The sequence below is a fragment of the Rhinolophus sinicus genome, linkage group LG09, assembly GCF_036562045.2.
Source record: "Rhinolophus sinicus isolate RSC01 linkage group LG09, ASM3656204v1, whole genome shotgun sequence".
NCBI lineage: Eukaryota > Metazoa > Chordata > Mammalia > Chiroptera > Rhinolophidae > Rhinolophus > Rhinolophus sinicus.
Window position 1 is genome coordinate 577,511 of NC_133758.1, and position 21,671 is coordinate 599,181.

General features: G+C 44.7%; 1 protein-coding gene across 11 annotated transcripts in view; it reads right to left on the reverse strand.

The window, feature by feature from the left end:
• Nucleotides 1-21,671, reverse strand: part of ATP9B (ATPase phospholipid transporting 9B (putative)) — a 172,869-nt gene that overhangs the window by 49,264 nt on the left and 101,934 nt on the right. For all 11 annotated transcript variants that reach the window (XM_019715633.2, XM_074339808.1, XM_074339810.1 and 8 more), the window contains 2 exons: nt 11,497-11,657; nt 1,139-1,281 (listed from right to left, as the gene is read on the reverse strand). In XM_019715633.2, coding sequence (XP_019571192.2) covers nt 1,139-1,281; nt 11,497-11,657 — 304 coding nt within the window. The remainder of the gene's footprint in view (nt 1-1,138; nt 1,282-11,496; nt 11,658-21,671) is intronic.

The following is a 21,671-nucleotide window of genomic DNA, read 5'->3' on the forward strand; positions in this document are numbered from 1 at the left end:
TTCAGGTGCAGAGCTTAGTGATCAGACGCGTATGTAACGAAGGAGATGACCCCCCGATTAGCGAGCCCCGTCTGACAGCGCACAGCTATTACAGTATTATTGACTATATTCTCTACGCTGTACTTTACGTCACCGCGACTATTTTGTAACCACCAACTTGTACTTAATCCCTTCATCTTTCCACCCAGCCCCCGAAACCCTCCTCCCATCTGGCAACCATCCGTTTGCTCTCTGTGTCTGAGTCTGTTTCTGTTTTCTTTATTCGTTTATTCTGCTCTTTAGATTCCACATATAAGTGAGATCATATGGTGTTTGTCTTTCTCTGTCTGACTTATTTCACTTAGCATAATACCCTCTAAGTCCATCCATGTTGTCGCAAATGGTAAGGTTTCACTATTTTTATGGCTGAATAACAGTCCATTGTATGTATGCACCACTTCTTCTTTGTCCAATCGTCTACTGATGGCTTCCTGGAGACACATTTTCTTTCCCATGTTGTACAAATATCCTTTTATTTGTAGTTCTAATAACTGCCAGGAATTTAAATCATAAACCAAGGAGAGATTTTAACTCTTAGATATGGCTTTTATTATAGTGCTGGATTCAATTTGTTTTTTACTTAGTATGTTATGGATTGACAAGAATTCTTTGATGAAAAAAACGAGAATCCAAAATAAGGATCGAATTTTGGGCATAAACCTCAGGGTGGCATCATTTGTAGTGAGGTCTTTAGGAGAATGTCATTGTTAAAACACCAAATTCGCGTATCGTACTATTTTCTTCTAACAGCTCACAAGTATCATTCTATAACAAACAAGCAATTTTTGCTCTTAAGAAGCCACTAAGAGAGGTGTAATAAAGGCAGTTAAATAAAACATACAACAACTGCAGGGCTGTAGAAAATTCAAAATATAGAAATATGTCATTTAAATCTCTAAGAATTTAATGTTTTTGCTAATTCTGATATACTGTGTATATTACAATACGAGCATTAGTTGTGTGTCAGTTTTCAAGAGCAGTCTGAGAAACCCTAAACATGAATCAATGCTATTATGCACCCACCACTGCACCCTCCCCACACCCCACTGACCCTCACTGCACCCCCCCACCCACGTGGACGCGCACACATGCGCGGTACCTGTCTTGTCCGTGAGCAGGTACACCAGGCGCCCCAGCTCCTCCGGGATGGTGCTGGTCCGGACGACGGTGCCGGGGATGCTGCCGTCGGCCATGATCAGCCACCCGTAGGCCGCCTTGCCCATGTCCAGGTTCACACGGAGACTGGCAAGGGAAGCCGCACGAGTCGTTAGCAAGGTTCAGACCAGGCAATGCTTCCACGTTCATAAATGTATTTACTTACACGCGTTACCTTGAACTTTATGGGAAATAAATGGATAATACTGGATTTCAGACTTTAAAATTAGTGAATTTACGGTTCTTGGAGTCAGCAAAACTGTTTACACCCATGTGTCTGCAGGAGACAGTAAGTAAGGTGGGTTCTCATGCTCTGCCCTTCAGCGTGGTGTGATGTCAGAGGGAACAGAAAAGGGTGGCTGCTCTAAGTGACCGGTTCAGGTACAAGTGCCATGGGGCTCAGGAGAAGTCACATGGCATCCTACTGCGAGGACAGGGCTTAACGGCCATCCATTTGTTTTATGAGAACCGATCGATGATTCCCCAGGATGAGGATGGTGGTGAAGGGCATGGACAGCCCTGGGGGAGGCCTGGCAGGAGGTCACGGGACCTCTCGGTGGCCGGACTGGTGGGAGGGTGGGGGGAGGTCAGCCGGAGTGGTGCAGAGCTGGCCTGGGTGGTCAGGCAACAGAGGCCCTGATGAGGCTCAGTGGGGCCTGGATGGCACTTTCATGGGGACCCTTCACCTAACCTGCTCTCATCTCCTGCCTCCTAACTGACGTGCTCCGCCCACCTGGTCTGTGGGGTGACCTGTGCTGCCACCTTACTCTGAGGAGACGGCCACCTCCTTCCAGCTGACCTGGACGTCTCACATGTCCACAGTGACACGCTGTACAATTTGATGACATGTGATGATTAACTAAAATCAAGACATCAGTTTTCCATTTATGTGAAATGGAATGTTTCTGAAAGACTGAATAGAAATAAATTGTTTTTTAAAAGTGGGTGAGATATGTAAGACTGGAAGAAATCAGACTTGTAAATGTCTTTCTCTCTACCTTAAACAAATCCAAAAAGGAAATTATAAACAATGGACCACAAATAAGTCTTTTAATGAGAAAAACAATGTGATCTTCAAAATACAGTAAAACACGGCCCACGGGCCGAGCCCAGGCTGGTGACTGTGTGTATATCTCTTGGAGTGCGCGAACAGACATCGCAAGTGTGTATGGATAATCTAAAAGGTCCCTTTCCTCGTTGACCCTTTGTAAGCACTTCCGTTATGCAAGGTGCCCTGCCCCCTCAGGCCCAGCTGAGCCCGCCACATGCAGCAGTCCCCAGAGCCCACTGCCAACCGAGGCTGCGGCTGGCGCCGCGGTTACGGTCACCCGGTGTCCTCCCTCACTCTCATCACCTTATGCATCTCTCTTTCTTCTTTGACCCAACTTTTCACTGAGTCTTTCTGCAAAATGTTGCATTGTGGAACCCATATCCCCTTCAGCAAATCCTTGGGTCCGAAATCTGTCCAGAGAACGCCCATCACGTCCCTGCCTGACTACACTTGGCTGTCCCCTGACACCACTCACTACACAGCCGTGTTCTGTGGAGGACAGACCTTCTTTGTGGACAACCTGCTGGGGCCCCCTGGAGAGCAGCAGGCGGCTCCCCCCATTCTGATTCCTTCATGCCTCTATCACTCACCACAGTCTTTGTGGGTGACCACAAAGGTATCCTAAACATGAACTTAGAATATTAGAGACCTGACAGAGAATGAAATGCCAGAGGAAAGCAGAGTGAACAGACGGAGACAGGCACCCTCAGAGCCTCTGTCCAGCCACCCCCAGACAAGCTGCTTACCTAATCCTCCTCGTAGCTGTGTGATAAATCGACAAATCCCCTTTTAACTCACAATCAGTTCTATAGATCTTTTATGAAAAAATACCATAGTCTCATTGAAAGGGAAGTGAGATACTCAATATATCTGCAAACATGAAAGAAACTCATTATTACATTGAAAGTCCACAAACTGATACAAAGGAACGTAACAAGAGCCTGGAGGACAAAGGCACGGAGAGCAAACTCACTCACTGATGCACCAGGCTATGCACAACTGGACCCTTGGCAAACCCTGCCCAGGTCCACCCAGCGGTGGGCCTCATGACGAGAACCAAACTCCTAACTCCCCGATTTGCGAGCCTGGATTCCCCAACTCCACGCTGCGTGCCCGCCACCTCTCATGGATCAAGGGTGAGCAGTGTTGTGCTTTATTCGAGCTTCTAATTTCATAGTTTCAGACTCACAAGAAGCAGCCGCAGCAAGACAGAGGGTTCCCCTGTGCCACTAGTCACCCTGCTCCCCCCAACGGTAGCATCTTACAGCACCAGGGTACCCGATCCAAACACAGACTGAGATCACCACACTGCTAACTCACAGGCAGGCTGGATTTGAGCTTTGTCAGTTTTTACACACACTCTCTGTCTTATGCGTCCCATGGACCAATTCATGTCACCATCCTGTCCGTCACCTGCAGACTGTGGCACCACGGCAATGATACCCGCGATTACCCCTCAGTGTCACAACTGCCCCAACAATACCCCTGGCAGCCACTGACTGGTTCTCTGTCGTTATAAATTTGTAACTTCAAGAATGTTTTATAAATGCCCAAATTGTTGTTCATATCAATAGCTTTCTTCCTTTTCATGATGTATTCATTGCATAGATATACCAAACTTTGTTTATCCAGGTGACATTTTTTTGAAACCTTCCCCAAGGTTTTGATAATATGCAGTCATGCATGGCTTAACGACAGGGATACATTCTGAGAAATGCATCGTTAGGCAGTTTTGTCGTCGTGCGAACATCAGGCGCCTGGCACTCACGAAGATGGTACAAGCCACTGCACACCTGGGCTGGATGGTACAGCGCTCAGCTCCGGGGCTGCCTGCCTGGCCAGCACGTACTGCACTGAGTACTGTAGGACACTGTCACACAACGGTGAGTGTTGGTGTGTCTAAGCATAGAAAAGGCACAGTACAAATACGCTAGAAAGATACAAATGGTCGTCCTGTACAGGGCACGTACCATGAACGGAGGGAGCAGGACTGGAAGCTGCTCAGGTGAGTCGGTGGGTGAGTGGGGAGGGCGTGACGGCCTGGGACGTGACTGTGCGCTGCTGTCAACGGCATCAACACCGTGCACTTAGGCTGCGCTCAAGTTATATGTTTCTTTTTTCAATAATAAATTAACCTTAATTCACTGTAACTTTTTTACTTTATAAGTTTAAAATTTTAAAACGTTTCAGCTCTTTTGTAACAACACTAAGCTTAAAACACGTTGTTCAGCAGTACAAAAATATTTTCTTTCTTTACATCCTTGTATCATTGTTTTCTTTTTACTTTTTAAACTTTTTTTTGTTAAAAATGAAGACACACACACACACACACACGAGCCCAGGCCTCCTTCGGGTCAGGGTCATCAGTACCACTCTCTCCACGTCCACATCCTGTCCCACTGGGATGTCTCAGGGCAGGAAGTGACACCCATGGAGCTGTTGCCTCCTGTGACAGCACTGCCTGCTTCTGGAACAGCCCCTGAGGGCCCGCCTGAGACTCTTGTTGGGGGCGGCACTCTTTCCAGAGCTGTGTTCGTGCTGGTTTGCCTCTTTCATCGCAGATCTGCTTGTGAGCAGATAATGCTCCATGAGCAATCCTCTCGTCATAAAAACCTTTCAGTGTCCAGTCCATGTTTTCAGGCTTTTTAAGGAACTTGCTGAGGTCTGCAAAGCTTCTGCTAACCCCTTCACTGAATGTTCTTGGGGGTTCTTCTTCTTTTTCTTCTCTTGCCTCCTTCAGCTGTGTGTTCCTGTTCCACCAACTGTTCCTTAGTCGTCTCTCCAGGAGCCCCTCTCAGGGCGCCCGTGTCGCCCTCATCCACAGCCAGGTTCTCACTCATGTGCCACCTCAGCCATGTCCTTGGTGAGTTTTGCAGCCTCTTCCTCCTCCTGGCAAACCCTCTGACATCACAGGTGACCTTCTTGAGTGTCTTCTTCTAGACGCCATTTCTACGCTCCTTGGTGACATCTCCCCAAACCCTATCATGGTGCTTGATGCAGCAAGAGATGCTGTGATCCTTCCGGAATTGCATCAGTGTCTTCCTCAGCTGCAGCTACAGCCTAGGCAAAGGTCCTCCTTGGGTAGTAGGCTTTACAAGTTGCCACAACTCCCTGACCCACTGGTTGATCAAAGAGGTGGTGTCTGGAGGGAGAAACACAACTGTGACATTGGGAGCAAGGTCACCGATAAAAGGAGGGTGTCTGGGAGCATTACCAACAAGAAGCAAAATCTTGAAAGGTATGTTATTGTCCTCACAGCCCTTCTCCATTTCGCTGGTGTAGCAGCAATTCCGAGGGCTGCTTAGAAGCGGAGCTGTGCCGTCCGTGCCTCCTGACTGGCACTGGGTGCTATCTGACATGCTTGAAGGCCCCGGGGTTCTCAGATCACAAAGGGTCTCAGTTTGCAGCCTGTAGCACTGCCCCCAGGCAAGACTGTCATCCTGTGTGTAAAAGCCCCGAAACCTGGCACTGACTTGGCCTTCTTCTGGATGTAAAAGTGCTTTCAGGGTCCGTTTCTGGAACAGGGAGGTTTCATCCTTACTGCGCATCTGCTCTGGTGAGTAATTTTCCTCCACAATCAGCTTACCTAGGGTTTCCCAAAATTCTTCAGCTGCCTTCACATCCGCACTCACAGTCTGACCACTCACTTCCACATCATGGAATGAACGAGGATTCTTGAATCGTTTACACCACCCAGAGCTAGCAGTCAATTCAAGACTGTATTCAGGTCCAGCCTTTCCTTCAACATCCCCAACTTTCTGCTTTGTCCGTGATTGTCATGGTGCTGGGAGGGAGTTGCTTCTGTGCCTGGTCTTCAATCCAGGTCACTGGAAGTTTCTCCATGTCTGATACAGGCCCTTCTCGAGTTTTCGTTAGTCTCGTTGCCTTCAACGAAGCAGATCCTTCAACAGCTTCTCTCCCTTTGTTCTTGTTGTTGAAGATCAGAGCTGGGCCGTGCCTGACTGGCGAGCAATCAGCATGACTGATTTCCCACTTTCATGATCCTTAATCACTTTTAATGTCATTTCCAAGCCAATCACTCAGCGTGGCCTCTAACTGGCAACGTTGGCAGTGACTGTGTACACGTAGGGGCCGTGATGAACAAAGCAGTACAAGATTAGCTCAAGCCCAAGAGAAAAGGATGCAAGCAAGCGTCACAGTGAACACGACCTGTGTGAGGCTGCTGCTGGCGCTAACAGGACCACCGTCATATATGCAGCTCATTCTTGACTGAAACAGCATCATTGGACGCATGACTGTAGTTGCACTTTGTTGTTAAAAGAAAGCTTGCTGCATTCTCAAGAATAGGTTATCACATTTGGGACCTCAGAATTTTACTCTTGGAAAGTACTGCCATAGAAGTTAATCAGAAATTTTAATTCAAATTTGTGTAACTTTATATAAAAATTGCAAGAAAATTCTGTGATCTATGGTAATGTCAGACTATTTCATTTGAACCAATGTCCCCACTGAAAATTGTGAGAAATGCCACATAATTTAATTCTTAAAAGAAATCAAGATCTGACTAGATAGGCATTTCTAGGCTCAAATCAAATCAGTTATCAGAGAGTCAGGTGACCACAAAATCTCCTCTGCCTTGGGATCACATGGCCAGTCCCCAAGGGTTTCAACTTTCTCAGTAGTCTACCTACACAAGGGAGCAAAAATAAAGCTCCACACCATCAAAAGGTGGCAGCCCTACAAGGGTTCCTCCTTCCCATAAGTGGGGCCAGAAGGGGCTACACCCTCAAACTAAGGGAGAACTGGAAGTCACTGAGCCTGCATGTGGTGATGGAGTCAGGCTCACATCTCTTTAATAACTCAGTGACTGTGAATCTTGAACATGGACGAAGATGCTACAAGATAAGTACAGGGCACCTCCAAGTATGCAGCAGAGGCAAGTGTATATGTCTCAGAAAAACATACTTTCATTTTTGATCTCAAATGATTTCTATAATTATCTTTTCAAGTACAATTACAAAAATAAAAAAATAAACCCAAACAAGACACAGAAACAAACATCCCAGCACACAGTGAAACAACATATCATGAGTAAGAGCCAGAAGGAAAAACTAGAAGAGAAAAAGACAGACAAAGGCATCAGATGTTACATGTGACAGACAGACTATAACAACTAGATGCATATGGACTATTAGAAAAATATTTGTATTGGAATAGGCAAATATAAAAATGAAATAATCAATGTGATTAAAAAACAAATAGAATTTCTAAAACTAAAAAATATCAATAACTGAATTAAGAAATTGATTGGTTTCTGTCAATCACCCAGAGCTTGCAGTCAATTAACAGCTGATTAGACAGTGTCAAATGTGAAATTAATGACTTGGAAGAAAGGCCACTAGGAATGATATAGAATGAAGCATGTAGACAAAAATGGTGGAAAATACAGAAGTAATAACAGGAGAAACAAAAGGCGTGGTAGCTAAAAAACATTGAATTGATGTCCCCAAAAGAGAGGAGGCAGAATGGGGCAAAGGCGGTCTTTGAACAGATAATGACTGAGAATTTTCTAGAATGAATGAAAGAAATCCATGTGCAGTTTCAGGAAACCCAATGACTGCTAAGCTTTATACAGAAAGGACCTTCTGTGTAGACACATTATAGCAAAGTACAACACTAAAGACCAAACCTGAGAGGCTCTGGAGGGGGTGGGAGGACACAAAGGAGTGAGACTCAAAAGGTGACTACTATTAATACACAGCAACAACGGAAGACAGAAGAAAGCAGAATAAGTGTGACAATGTAGCAATCTATAAACAGGTGAAATTGTTTCAAGAAGGAAAGCCAAGCAAAAATCTAAGCGAGTTCCCAACAAAAACCAGCACTAAGCAAAAACTAAAGAAAAAAATTCAGAAGGAAGGAAAATTATTCTATATGGAAGAAAAAATGAAGAATGGAAACATGGATAAACCAAAATACATAGAAAATGTACAAACAATAATATCTTTGCGATTTAAGAGTAAGTAGAATTAAAATAAATGACAAAAATGGCATGAGGTCAGAAAGGGTAAATGAAGTTAAACACTCTAAGGTGACATGTAATGGAAATGATTAACTTCAGACTTCGATAAATTAAAAATGCTTTTAATTTCTAGGATAACTATTACAAGAACAAACCACTTATAAAACTTCCAAACTACTAGAGAAAAAAGTGGAATTAAAAAAATAAATAAATAAAATTGTAAGAAAGAATATATAGAAAAAGTAAGTCATATGAAAAGCACAAAATAAAATGATAGATTTAAACTAAAAATATAACAGTATTACAATTGTTTAGGCACTAGTCAAAAATTATCAGAGTAGATAAAAATCGAACTTTATGCTATTTATAAGAGACATAGTACAAGGATGGAAAAAAGACATGCCAAGCAAATTAAAACCAGCTGGCATTGCTGTATTAAATAAAACAAAGCAGAATTCAATGCAAAAAGCTTTAGCAGAGATAGTCACTTTATAATGAGAAAACGTTTAATGTAGCAGAAATATACAACAATTTAAACTTGTATATAACCAACACCATAGCCACAAAAATATATAATACCAAAAACAGACAGAATTCCAAGGGAAAGTAGATGAATTCACAATACTGATGGGAGATTTTTAACACAGCTCTGAACAACTGTTAGAAAAGGCAGGGAGAAAAATCCATAGGGACATAGAGAAACTGGAAAACGAGATTAACCATCTTGACCTAATGGACAAACATGTAAGACTGCAATCAACAGGTCAGAATCCAAGTTCAAGTACACACAGAATGCTTATAAAAAATAAAGTAAATAGTGGGCCTATAACTAGTCTCGACAGATTTCAGAGATCTGAAATAACAAAAGGTATGTTCTCTGACAACAACTCAATTAAGCTAAAATTAAGATAGTTCAAATATGTTTGTACATTAAGAAATAACTTTGTAATAACCATGAGTTAAAGAAAGAAAATCACAGTGGCAATTAGAAAGTATTCTGTACTTCACAAGAACAAAACTACTACATATGAAAGCATCTGGGATGCAGCCAAAGTCGTACTCATGGAAATTTATAGCTTCAACTGCATATACTTGAAAATGGAAACAGAGCTGAAGACTAGTGAACTCAGCTTCTACCTCAAGAAGTAAGAATAATATGCACGGAAGAAGGTGGGAGGAAAGGAAGCACGCATGGGATGTTACTAAAACAGGAACATCTCACCTGGCATACAGAATCACAAAGCCAAGAGCAGGTTTTCCTAACAAACTACTGAAGCTGACAAAGCTACTGGAAGACTGATGAAGAAAAGACAAAATGAGTATCAAGAATGAAAAAGACCCTCTCGTGTAAGAGATAATAGGAAAACATTATGAGCAAGCAATTGTGAATCAATTTGAATGTTTAGGTACAGTTGACATATTTCTTAAAAACCGTAACCTTGCAAAACTGACTCAACAAGAAATTAGGCGCTGCGTAAAGCATGGTGACAGTGGTATGGCCACCACACAGTGGCCACTCCAGGCACTGGCTGCCCGGTCACAGGGACGTCTGGCTATAACCGTATCCACATTCTCTCACGACACCAGGCGACGTGCGGAGTGGAGACAGGGCTGTGTGGGGATGGCTGAAGGAGGCCCAAGGAGTGGGTGACGCCCAGCGGGGAGGCGCGATGACATACGGTAGGTATGCCAGCTGAATGTGCCCAGGCTGGCGCTACCTGAAGTACGGTAACAGCCCAACAAGTACATCTGGCAGGGCCGTTAAATAGGTTACATTCTGTCTACTGCCACTCACCCAGTGTGCTTGGAGGGGGACACAGGATGACCCCAGAGCCCACCTCTGGCACTCAGTATGTGTCTGCATGACAGCTGTGACGATGTGTGACAGCTCAAAGGCCGTCTGCACACTCTCAGTTCCTTTGAAAGGGGTCAGCTCAGGAGCCGGTGTGTCAGGAGCCCTGTCCCCGCCACGCACTCTGCTCCGGGCGCAGTGGGAAGCCGGCGGATGAGGTAAGGGGACAGAGCCAGAGACAAACGAGGCGCTGTCAGGACCAGTCAGAGACGCTATGTGCCAGCCAGGGCCTGCGCAGACTGGGAAGCCTCTGGGAGAGGGACGAGCATTCACATGGAGGACGGCGGGGGCTGGGGAGGCAGGCTGGCCACAGCAGGCCGGACTAGGGCTGGGGCCAAACAGCAGGCCTGGGGGGGTGTCTACATTAGCAGGGACGCTGGCTCCCACAGACACAGCTCCACATTCGCTCCGTGCTGTGTGTATGAAGTGCTGGCTGTGCCCGTGGGAGCCAGCGGACGTGGGCACGAAGCCCCAAGGCTACGTGTTCCCAGAGGTCGTGGAGAGAGGCTGGCGGGGTCTAGGGAGCTGCCCGCCAGGACGGTGTCGTGTGCAGGGAGCCCGAGAGCAGACGAGAGCCCCCTTTCCAGGGGTGAGTCCATGAGAAAACATCACGTTTAGACAAACTTCTAGAGAAAATGGGTCTGTGAAAAAAGATATGCCTTTCTCTCCAAAATGGTTACATCTCTGCACTAATCATTCTACACAGTTTTATTCCGTTTTCCGTTACAAAGGGTGGTTATTCTAGATTCACCCTTTGTGTGTGATTTATTAGGTTTTAATTACTCATTCACATGAAAACTTTCAATCATATATATTAAGGATATCTTTTTAGAAATATCTTTTGTGGTAATATTTTTAAATGGACTTATACATTTGTTGTAAATATTAGTCTTTAAATTAAATATACATCTAATATTAACTATTTATATCCCAATCTCAAGTTAGATGGGTTATCATTTTGAAAAATTGCTCACGTTAGAAGACTGCCTTACTCAATATTTTATCTAACTTGACAGATATATTAGATGGTCTCTGAAATATAGATAACTTTAAAATGTCAATGACGGCACACAGATCCAAGGGCACTGGAAATAAAAAAGTCTATCAGTAATAGACAAAAACCATTTTGTTGGATGCAGATGTATGTTTTATGTTTGTATCTCCCAACTGTGAAAGACTACATTAGCAATACATTTACAGAAGGAAAAGTATCGGATTTCTAGATTATTCTATCAAAACTGATTTTGCCCCCCAAATATTATTTTCTACAGAAGGGTTCCCCAACATTCACGAGAGTTCTTGGCTCCTTCCTCTTGAGCTCTGTGTGGATAATTTCTTTCACATTGAGAAACAAATTTCAATAAAATTGTATTCAGTGAAAGCAGACATTAGTTTTACCTTAAGTCTTAAACCTACCTTATGGGAATGATGTAGGAAAAGAGGAGCAGGAAGCGGAAAAGGCTGCGGTACCACGGGCCTACAAACCCTTGCAAGGTCACCATAACCACCGAGAGCGCCACTAAGGCCAGAAACAGCGCTTTGGTCAGCTGGTTGAGTTCAAGGTCCAACAAACCCACCTGAAAGGAAAACAAAACAGAGACCGGCTAGTACACATCTGAATACGTGACAGTGATGACATCCTTACATTTTCTCTCATATGAGCCTTTATCAGAATGAAACTCAGAGAAGTATTAACATCACTTTCCTCCTGAAAGGCCTGTCAGAGAGGCAGGCAGCATTTCCCAGGCATTTCCAGACGGGCTCTACTGACAGCACGAGTGAGTGTCCAGCCACCACAACTCAGACGTGTGCCTCGGTGCTGATGCTGTACCAGCCCACGGGGACACACGGGGCAGGAGGTGACAGGTGTGAGCAGGCCTGGGGGCTGCATTAGTTCTCTGAAGAGCAGACACGCCTTTTCCTCTGCAGGAGCGGTGCCAGGAGTCTACATGATGAGACCCCCGCGGGAGCGCCGTGTTCACATGGAGGCCCCAGGAACAGGGCCGTGTGCCTGTCGCCCAGCCGCCAGGGGCCTCTCGAAAAGAATTTCTCTTAATTAAGTAGAAAATCAACAGATAGAGCAGTGAGCTGTGATGCAAACTGTGTACATATCCTATACGCTAGGTCTTCCCCTAAGGCTCCGCACTCAATCCATTCTGTGATCGGTTACTGGCCGAGCAAAACGCGAGCGGAAGGTCCGTCACTAAGAACCAGCTGGCTTCTGTCGTGCTCTGGGCAGGACCTCGGACAGAGCGTGGCAGCCCAGCGGGCTCTGCTATCATAGTAGAGAGAGCAGCGCTTTCGAAGTGCACAACTCCACTCCAAGCTCGGCAACCCGGACGGAGCTGGTCCTTGGTCCGCGGCAGTGCGGAAAGACCACGCACCGCTCAGGGCACAGCATGTGGGGCGGAGAGGGGAGCGGGCCCTGGGCTTTGCAGAAAGGCCTGAGAAGCAGACAGGAGACACGTGGTGCCGCATAGCAGTTACGACTCCTGAGGACCTGGACGCAGGTTAATTCAAATGCTGGCTCTGCCACCGGGCCAGACAAGCTTGGGCAGGCTGGGCAACAGTGTTCTCATCTGCGAAACAGGGCTGCCATGGTGCCTTCCTAGCAGGACCTGGGGTTACAGGACACGATGCCCAGCTCCTGGCAGAGCCAGCCCACACGCGTGTGGTTATTATCCTCGTTCTTGTTGCCGTCTAAGACTTGGATTGAATCTCTGCTTACTAACTGTGTGACCTGGGGACACCCTTACACTGTCTAAGCCTAAGTTTCCTCCTCTGCAAACTCGCGCTACCCCTGTACGACCAGAGAAGCCGGCAGAAGCCACGCAGCGTGGGCTCCCACCGGTCCTGGCACTCCAAGTGGCCACGTGTAGGCCAGCGTCCAGCGTGTACGGACAGGGCGGCATTCACGACTCGAGGGACACTAACAGGAGACGGGATTCCTATCAGGCCAGTCATCCATCTGCCATCTGAGTTTCTCCTGAACCTGGTACACACTTTGAGAGTAATTAAAAAAGAAAAAACAGCATTGCCAAAATTTGATAAAATAAATGAGATACTATAATTCTCAAATTACTGAGCTAATGACTAACTTGTTTTCTTTTGTAGTGCCTTTTGAAAATTCATAACTTTGGCCAATAAAAAGCTAGCATTTCCCACATCTCATGTATGTAGTTTGTATCTATTTTTGATTAATATTTGCCACAAAGTCTCGTGAGAACATTAAATCTGTAGTTAGAGAGAAAACACAAAACTCTGTCAGAAAATCCATTAAGTGTAGCTGTGAAGAAAATTCATTACACAAATAAATTGAAATGTCTACTGTACGTTTTGCTAAACCCTAAGGTTATGAAAAAAGTAAAGTATGAGATTTCACCCCCAAGAAACAGCCAATCTAGCAGGAGAAATAAGACGAGCGCCCGTAATAAACACTGTAAAAGAGCACCATAAAATAGGTTTTCTTCTCTAACCCAGCTTACAGAGCATCACTTCCCACATCTCACATCAACCCTGCCCTTGGTTAACACCTCACGGCCTTTACAGACTACGTAGAAACGACGGAAACACAAGTGGGGCCAGATGTGACTGACGTTCAGAGCGTAGGCCCCACTTCCACAGCAAACCAGGACACGGCAGGGTCTGCACAGTGGGCGGGGAGCACCTGGGACCCCTGAGGGGGGCGGGGCCACGAGGCCCACCCCCATGCCCCACCGTTCTGCAGGCCCCACCCCCTCACGGTGCAGGCCAGACCCGGGGAGAAGCCCAAGGCCTGTGAAATGCTGTGTCGTCTGGTCACGTACTATACAGGCTCCCAACTAAGGAGAGTGAACAAAACGTGGCTGCGCATCAGCCTTATGGGGAGCACCCCCAGTCTTCATGCGACAGTAGGCGAGGCCAGCTCTCTGCATCTTCAGTCCTGCAGAAAAGCCCACGCGAGGATCAGCGGCTCCGCATCTCCCGGAGCTGCCGCAGAACCGCGGAGCCTGCCCGTCCCGAGACGACCTGTGGCTGGAGGGACCCGCAGGAACCACGTCTGAAGCTGCCGGCAGTGCTGCCCGTGGGCAGTGCTGCCACGTGGGCTGTGCACCCGGCCCCCGAACCCGCGAACCCGGCAGCTGCGTGAGGCCCCAGCCAGAGCGATCAACTCCACTTAAAAGGCAGCAGCACGAGGCCGACAAATACCTTGCAATTTCCGCTCCTTCAACTACTACATAGTTTATGCTTGAACTATTGAGAAAAATAGGGTTTGGGATTAAAATGAAGAAAAATTAAGGCAGGGAAGCAGAGCAGGCTCCAAAGCCCGCTCCCCTGGCCGTGACAAAGGCGGCCTGAGTCTGCGGCTGGCGGAGGGTCAGATGAAGTCATTATTCATTCAGTCAGGGAAAAAAGACTCAATTACCTCAACCGAAAGATGCTATCAATGAATGCAGGGGTGCATATTTTACTCTATTCATCCAAATCCCATTAAAAAGTGAAAGGAATGATTTAATCTGGCCTTCCAGAGTTGGTCTTTTTTTGTGATAAAATAAAGAATCGCTGTCTTGCAAAATGCATAACTGCACTTTCGCCTGCACCGCTGCCGTGAAAGGCTGTGAAAGCGGGACACAAACAGTCAGGACAGGCACAAAGTTTCCTTTGAAAAATGCCCCACACGGGATGGAGACCAAGACCGCAGGCCACTGCGCTTGCTATGCGGACATTCAAAGCACTGCCGCCTTTCTCACTGACGAACACGCCTGCCCGTGAAGTGCTAGTTCTGGAGCCCGCCCGGGGGGGCTTCTCCCACCCCTGACGGGAGGAACGCAGGAAGTCCACAGAGTGAAAGAACCTCTGCATTCTCTCAGGTGGCCTTTTCGGAAATAGGACTATTCTTCCCGAAATATAACTGCAACCAAGCTATAAGCATGTGTTATTTATTTATTTGTTTATTTATTTAATTTATGTTGCCAATTCTAAGAAAACTCAGTGAGAAAAGCTATATTTCAACTTTTATTTTTGTAAAAGCCCAATTTCAATTAATAGTTAACACGTTACGTACGGATCACAAGAATCTTCACGTCTTCACGAGGGATTTAAACCCCGCCGTACGCAACGTGTTAATTTTTTATACTCGTTTCTCTAAAACACCTTTAAAAGTTTCTTCGACTTGCCTAAAATGCAATCTCAACTCTTAAAACTAAGGTCAAAACTAGTTACCTTATAAAGTTACAGATTGTATAAAGAAGGTGGTCACTTGAGTTTTGATGTGAATCTCTTCTTTGAAACATTTCTGAATAGACCAGATACCTTTGCTATGATTGCAAAACCTTGTCACCCATAAAATATGCTAATAACCACTTGAAGTAATTATGACTGTATAAGAAAAGGTAAGTCAAGTACACGAGGAAGTAATTTCCAACATCCATTGTAATTTCCTGTATTAGTAAAGCAATTTTTCTTCTACTTGTCATAATATTTGTTTTATTTGAAACAAGTGCGATAACAAAATTAAATACGCTACTGGAAATTTTAATCTCCCCGGGACAATTTGTGCATAATGTCTACGACACCACAACAGTTCTGCAAAGGGCTGTCCCCGGGGAATGAGCACAGTAATTGCCTGCGTAATCTAAAATGCGCTAATGGCAAGATCACAAATCCACTTAGCTCCCCTCTCATTTATGTACCAAGTTTTAAACAGCTAATGGTTCTCAGTAAAATAATGGTTTGTACCAGCAACAAAGGGTAAATACGGTATCCTCCCACTTAATCGAGAAAAGATCAGCCAGGTTTTCGTGTAATGAGCGCGTGGACGGATGAGAACGCACCTTATCTCCAGAGCGCAGCGCCCTTCCAATCCATCTCAGAGTCACCCCTCCCGCCCTGCCGCCAGGCCCCGAAGAAACCAAAAGTGCACAGCTAACTGGTACCAAAGTCTCCTGTTATAAAAACTTTGTAACTGACAGAAGAGAAGGCACGCGCAGCCCTCACTGCTGACCGTGTGGCACCAAGCCCATGTGAACACAAAAACATCTCTACGGTGGCCTCGACACTCACTCCCTTACGTGCTCCACGGAGCTGTGCTACAAAAGCAAAATGATAAGATGTCAAACGTCAAAAAGCCCACTTAACATCTTACAGAGAGCTCAATGTTACTTTAATTTGCCTTATTGTTCCCCTGAAAATACAATTTCGAAAACAGGGGCCTCCCCCCACTTAGGGAATTCACTCAAGACGCCCGTCCCTGGTCTGAGGAGAGCAGTGCATGTGACACGACGCAGGGGGACCCCTGTTGGAGCTGCTTGTCTCTCAGCAGCTGGCCTTCTCGGACCAGCCCATCAGGTCCTCTTCACTCAGAATTTGGACTGCGGCGACAAAATTGACACAGCTATACTTTAACCTAACTGAAGTGCCTAGAAAAAGCACGCTCCTTTCAAATATCTCTGAAGCAAATCAGCCCTATAGTTTCCATTTGTAGTAGGATCTTAAGAAACAACAACAACAACAAAATAAGTAATTTTCAGACCTTCCTTTGTACTTCTGTATTTTAAATAATTGAAACTCAGACACTGAATTGAACTCCTAAATCTTGCAGCAATCACTTTGTCCATTATATTAAGTTACAAGTATTAGTTTTTAGAAAGTGATGCTATGTAGCCTTCTTTACTCTTCTCGAATGTATTTATGCCGCTTGGATATGAACTACTAAGTGTCAAGTGCTTGTCGCACCTGCAGGCCGGCCCCACACAGTAGACGTGTGTGAGCTATTATCGTTTATCGCCTCAGTGAGCTGCGAAATAAGAAGCATTTCTTTTAGCCATTCTAGTCTACTGCCTCAATAATCTGAGCTTTGAAAACTCCCTAAGTATCACCAGGACAATTCTTCACATTACAATATATCACCTTAATTTTAAAAAATCAAAATCTATATTTACACAATAAACCTTTTAAAGTCTACTCTGAAAGAATATTTTATATCCTACATTTTTACCTACCAATAAATTTTGCCAGACTATTCCATAGTTGGCATTTAAGGATTTTTCCTTGCTTACTATGAAGTTATTACATGAGATAGTGTTCCTTGAACATTTAACATTTAGAGAGAAAATGGAGTTATGTTTTTATATAAACAAAATGTATTACTGCAAGGTCAGCTCCTTAACAGGAAGTAAAACCGCTTTCCATGTCAAATGGGCGAGACTTAAAGAGGAGATGAAACTCGGAGTCAAAGCCTGGCCCAGCTGACAAGCTTGCTGCTGATGGAGTCCATGTCCAGGGCAAGGCCTGCTGTCAGACCACTCTGTCAGCTGGTCTGCAGTAAGCTCGCTGTTAAGAGTGGAATCACTCCTGAGTGCCACAGACATGCTGCTGGCTCAGGTTGAAGGGGCTCCAGGAATGCAGGAGGAGGCTGTCTTCTCAAACCCTGATCTTCCAGACCATCTGAGCAAGTTCAATACTAGCTCTAGCATTTCCTGTGACACATATCCACGCAAGAGAATAATTTCATAATTGTCAAAATGCCATAAACAGCACACTTCTATGAACAGATGTATACACACGCCCATGCATCTCAGCCTTGTTTCTGCAAAGCGCAGGCTTACTCTGCACGTTCACACAGGACAGTCTGCTCACACCAGCTGCTGCCTGACAGCCCGCTCTGACATTAGAGCTGTTACAAAAGTACAACAGATCAAAAGTCATCAAATTAAAGCAAGACAGTGACTGAAAAATAACTGGTAAGTTCATTTTTTTATTAATGTAAATTATTTCAAACCTTTTCAACTCGTGCTACCTCACAGCCATGTTTAAAACAAACATGAGTCTGCACAAACATGCAGAACAATCTGCTGGCTGCTTGGGAACTGCCTTCGCGCTGTACACAAACCACATCAGAACCCAGTCCTGAGTGTCAAGAGCCCCCCAGCTTTCTACGCATGGTAAGTACTCCTGGTCTCACTTTACAACAGCCACACAGTTTACTTGAAAATCAGGGACATAAAGGAGATCAAGCCGTACAAATCGTTCCCATACCCACACTATACGGAACACTGCCTTGTTTCCTGTTGGTATTTTCTTGCTGCTTTTGTGGTAACACTCAGAGGGGAGAGAAAGCAAAGGCCGAGGCGTGGCAAGTTGCAGCACAGCCAGCAGAGGGCACTCACGTCTGACGCTTCCTTTTTCTGAATTCTGAAAACCTGCTTTTCGTGAGAGCAGATTTCGCTCCCTAGTCCCAACAGTTCAGAAGGTTTGATACATACATTTTTTTAAACAAGAAGAGTAACGCTAAATATCGATTTTGCCATGAAGAATTCAAAACAATTTTTAGACTTTAACATGCTGGATCACACACAGGTGGAATCTCCTAAATGAAAAACCTGCCGTCACACAGGGGATCACATTTGAAGACACGGACCCCAACCTACTGCATGGAGCCAGGACAGCAGCACAGTCAGAGCCTCTCTGAGACTCAGGTCTACAAACTGAGTCGAGGAAGTGCTCACAGCTTACCGCAACAGCCTCAGAGCCTGCACGAATATATTTACCTTGTCTTAACAGTGGAGGAAGCTGTCAGTTTTAAATGGTTTTGCCAAGACCACCCACCAATTTAAAATAATTACTTCACTAGCCTACGCTACCCACTGACACCAGAAACCTCAACATTCAACATCCTTCATGTAAGTGAAATCTGAGGTTAGGCGTTTAGCTTTCAATGTAATCCAATTAAATAAGCAGTTTATTTTGGTAATTTTCTATTTATTTTAACAGACATTTTTATAGGTAGCATTAACCTACTCTTGAATTCTCACTATGTGGGTGAGTGTAGGGACAGTCCCCTCACTGTGGTCTGGGAACACCACAGGACGTGAGCGAACTGTGACACGGTCACTCGCGCAAGGGCCATCTCAGTCACAAGGCACTGGGCCTGCTCTGTGCTCTTCAGAGACTTTAAAAGATGCCACACTCCTGGGAATTCTTTTATCCCTAGGAACACAAAAAATAGATTTTTGTAACAATCTCTCTCAATGGTACCGATATATGTTTTCATTAGTTTCAGGTGTACAAAGCAACAGTGATTAGACATTTATACTCCTCACAAAGTGATCACCCCAGTAAGTCTATTGCCCACCTGACACCATACACAGTTATTAAAATATTACTGGCTATGTTCCCTATGCTGTACTTTATATTCCCATGACCATTTTTAAAAAAACTACGATTGACATTCAGTATTATTCTATATGGTACTGATATTTTTAAAGAAAGACTTTTACTAGGAGTCTTATCATTTTGACAGACAGTAAGAAAGGGAAGACCATGGCTTCCTGTAAATTGCTGAAACATGGGGCATGCGTCACCTTTCATTTTCTAGTCTAGTTTCGGTATCCATGCCCAAGGACGTATGATTGAGCACATTTTCCCTCTGGGAGGATGCGCATGTGTGTCTTTATTGTCTCCTGAATGTGGCCAGTCCCTTATTTTAAATATCTTGTGTGAGTGCGCATTTTAGAAACACCCTTAAAACAGGTATACTCTTAAAACAGTCACTTAAATATGATTTATAAAGTATATGATTGGAAAATAATCTTGTTTGTAAGTACACTGATGCAGTAGCACTGACATTTGGGTCCCATTACTACCTGGTGAGGACATGACTGAGCGTGTGCTGGGCCCTGATGCAGTGGCCCCCGGGGACTCCCGGGCACAGTGACCATTTTCCCCAGGGAGCCTCTGACCTCTTTCCCAAGGGCTGAGAAAGCATTTCCTACCTTTCCGAATCCAGAATGGAGGTACTGAAGGAATCACTGCTCTGAGGCTTGGAACTGCACCACAGATGACGGCAGAGGGTGGGATGCAGGAAAGGAAACAGATCGGAGAGCGCCTTTTCCCACTAGGGCGGGCGAGGACTTAGCCATCTGCGGGCCAGCCCAGCGCGTACAGAGGTGGGCGGGGGAGGCGGGGGACGGCCCGAGCCCCCAGGAGCAAGAGCAGCCTTCTCCCTGGACCCTGTGTGGGATGTGGCCCTGAGAACTGCTGTTCTTAAAAAGACCCTGCATGGAAACTTAGTGTGTGGGGGGAATAGCACCATTCCACCTGCTCGGTTAATTCCCTTATAAAATTCCGGAGAAGGGAATGCTTAAATTTTTATTAGTAAACGACGTCATTAACTTACAAAGTAACTTTAGTTTCCAGCCCTGGATTCTCTTCATAAGAGGTTGTGATACAGATGAATTTCTATAGTAAGGTCAGAAATTTGTTCAGTGACTAATTTCAAAATCTCTAAATTCTAACTCGGCATAGCAACAAGTATAACGTATTTAATGGTTTGTGCAATGGGGTTTACTAAACATTCTACTAGAATTCACACTGTAGCAGGAAGCCTGCGAAGTGATACAAAGGTGTCCAATAATGTGTCACTTTCTCCTTCAACGTTTCTTGGTTTATTGAGTAAACATATGGGAATTTATGGACCATTTAAGGTCTTCACCCCAATCTCCAGATATCTGGCACCTATCACGAAATAAAACCACTCAATAGTGTTTTTAAATCAAGAGTCATTAGCTGACTTGACAAGATCTACGACTAAGATATTTACTGGATTCAAAATTATGATCACACATCACTGCATTCATGAACTTCCCTTGCAATGAAACGCACATCACTTATTTCTGATGTAAAACACACGCAGATGAGTCAAATGCTGACCAGGGTTTGAAACATCTGCCCCACCCACATATCATCATAAGTTGCTACTAACCCAAAGCTAATAGTAGGAAGCATTTTCATTTTTAAGGCATCACAGCAGAATGGTGGAAAAAGATAGAATGAAGGAAAGTTATCACACTATTCTAACATCTAAGTTTGAATCAATGTTATTTAGTTTTCAAAATCCATGCTTCTCATGATTTGCATTCTTTTGTTTTGTAACAAAAATGGAATTTAGCAGATTTGCTGAAAAATTTAAATGATAACCGTAACAGGGTTAAATAAGCTTTTCATCTTGCTTTTTATTAAAAGTAAGAGGCTTATTACTAGTATCTTGGCAAAATGTAACACTGTTTTAAAGCATCTAGAATCTGTGTTACTCTGTATCTTCAAAGACATTTTAGGACCCCTTTCATACTTAATGGCTTGTGAGCATCCCCAAGACTTGGGAAGTGTGTGAAAAGTTGCCCAGATTGACAGATAAAGGAAAAAGGTCTGTATTAATTTCCAAATAAAGAAATGCACGGCGTGCTATCTCACGATGATTATACTCTAAAGTACCAATTAGAACGCATCAGAAACTAGAGCGAGTTGACACTCTACAATAAAGCAAATAATTTCCAGTTGGAGGGGCAGAAAATGTTAATATGCAATGCTCAAGACTAGAAGAATCTTTGTAAAAGGAAGCAGCTAATAAGATTTAATGATGCGTGTCAGGAAGCCGCAGTGTGTAGGGAAACACAGCTGGCTTCATTTTGTAAACTGTTTGATATACACATCTTTCCAGTTCGCCATTATCAGCTGTGCCAGTGCCACTGGGGACAGTTCAGCCTTCAAATCAGGGCACTTCCTGTCCTCTAAATTACCAGCACAATACATTAACATAACATGGTGCCATAGGC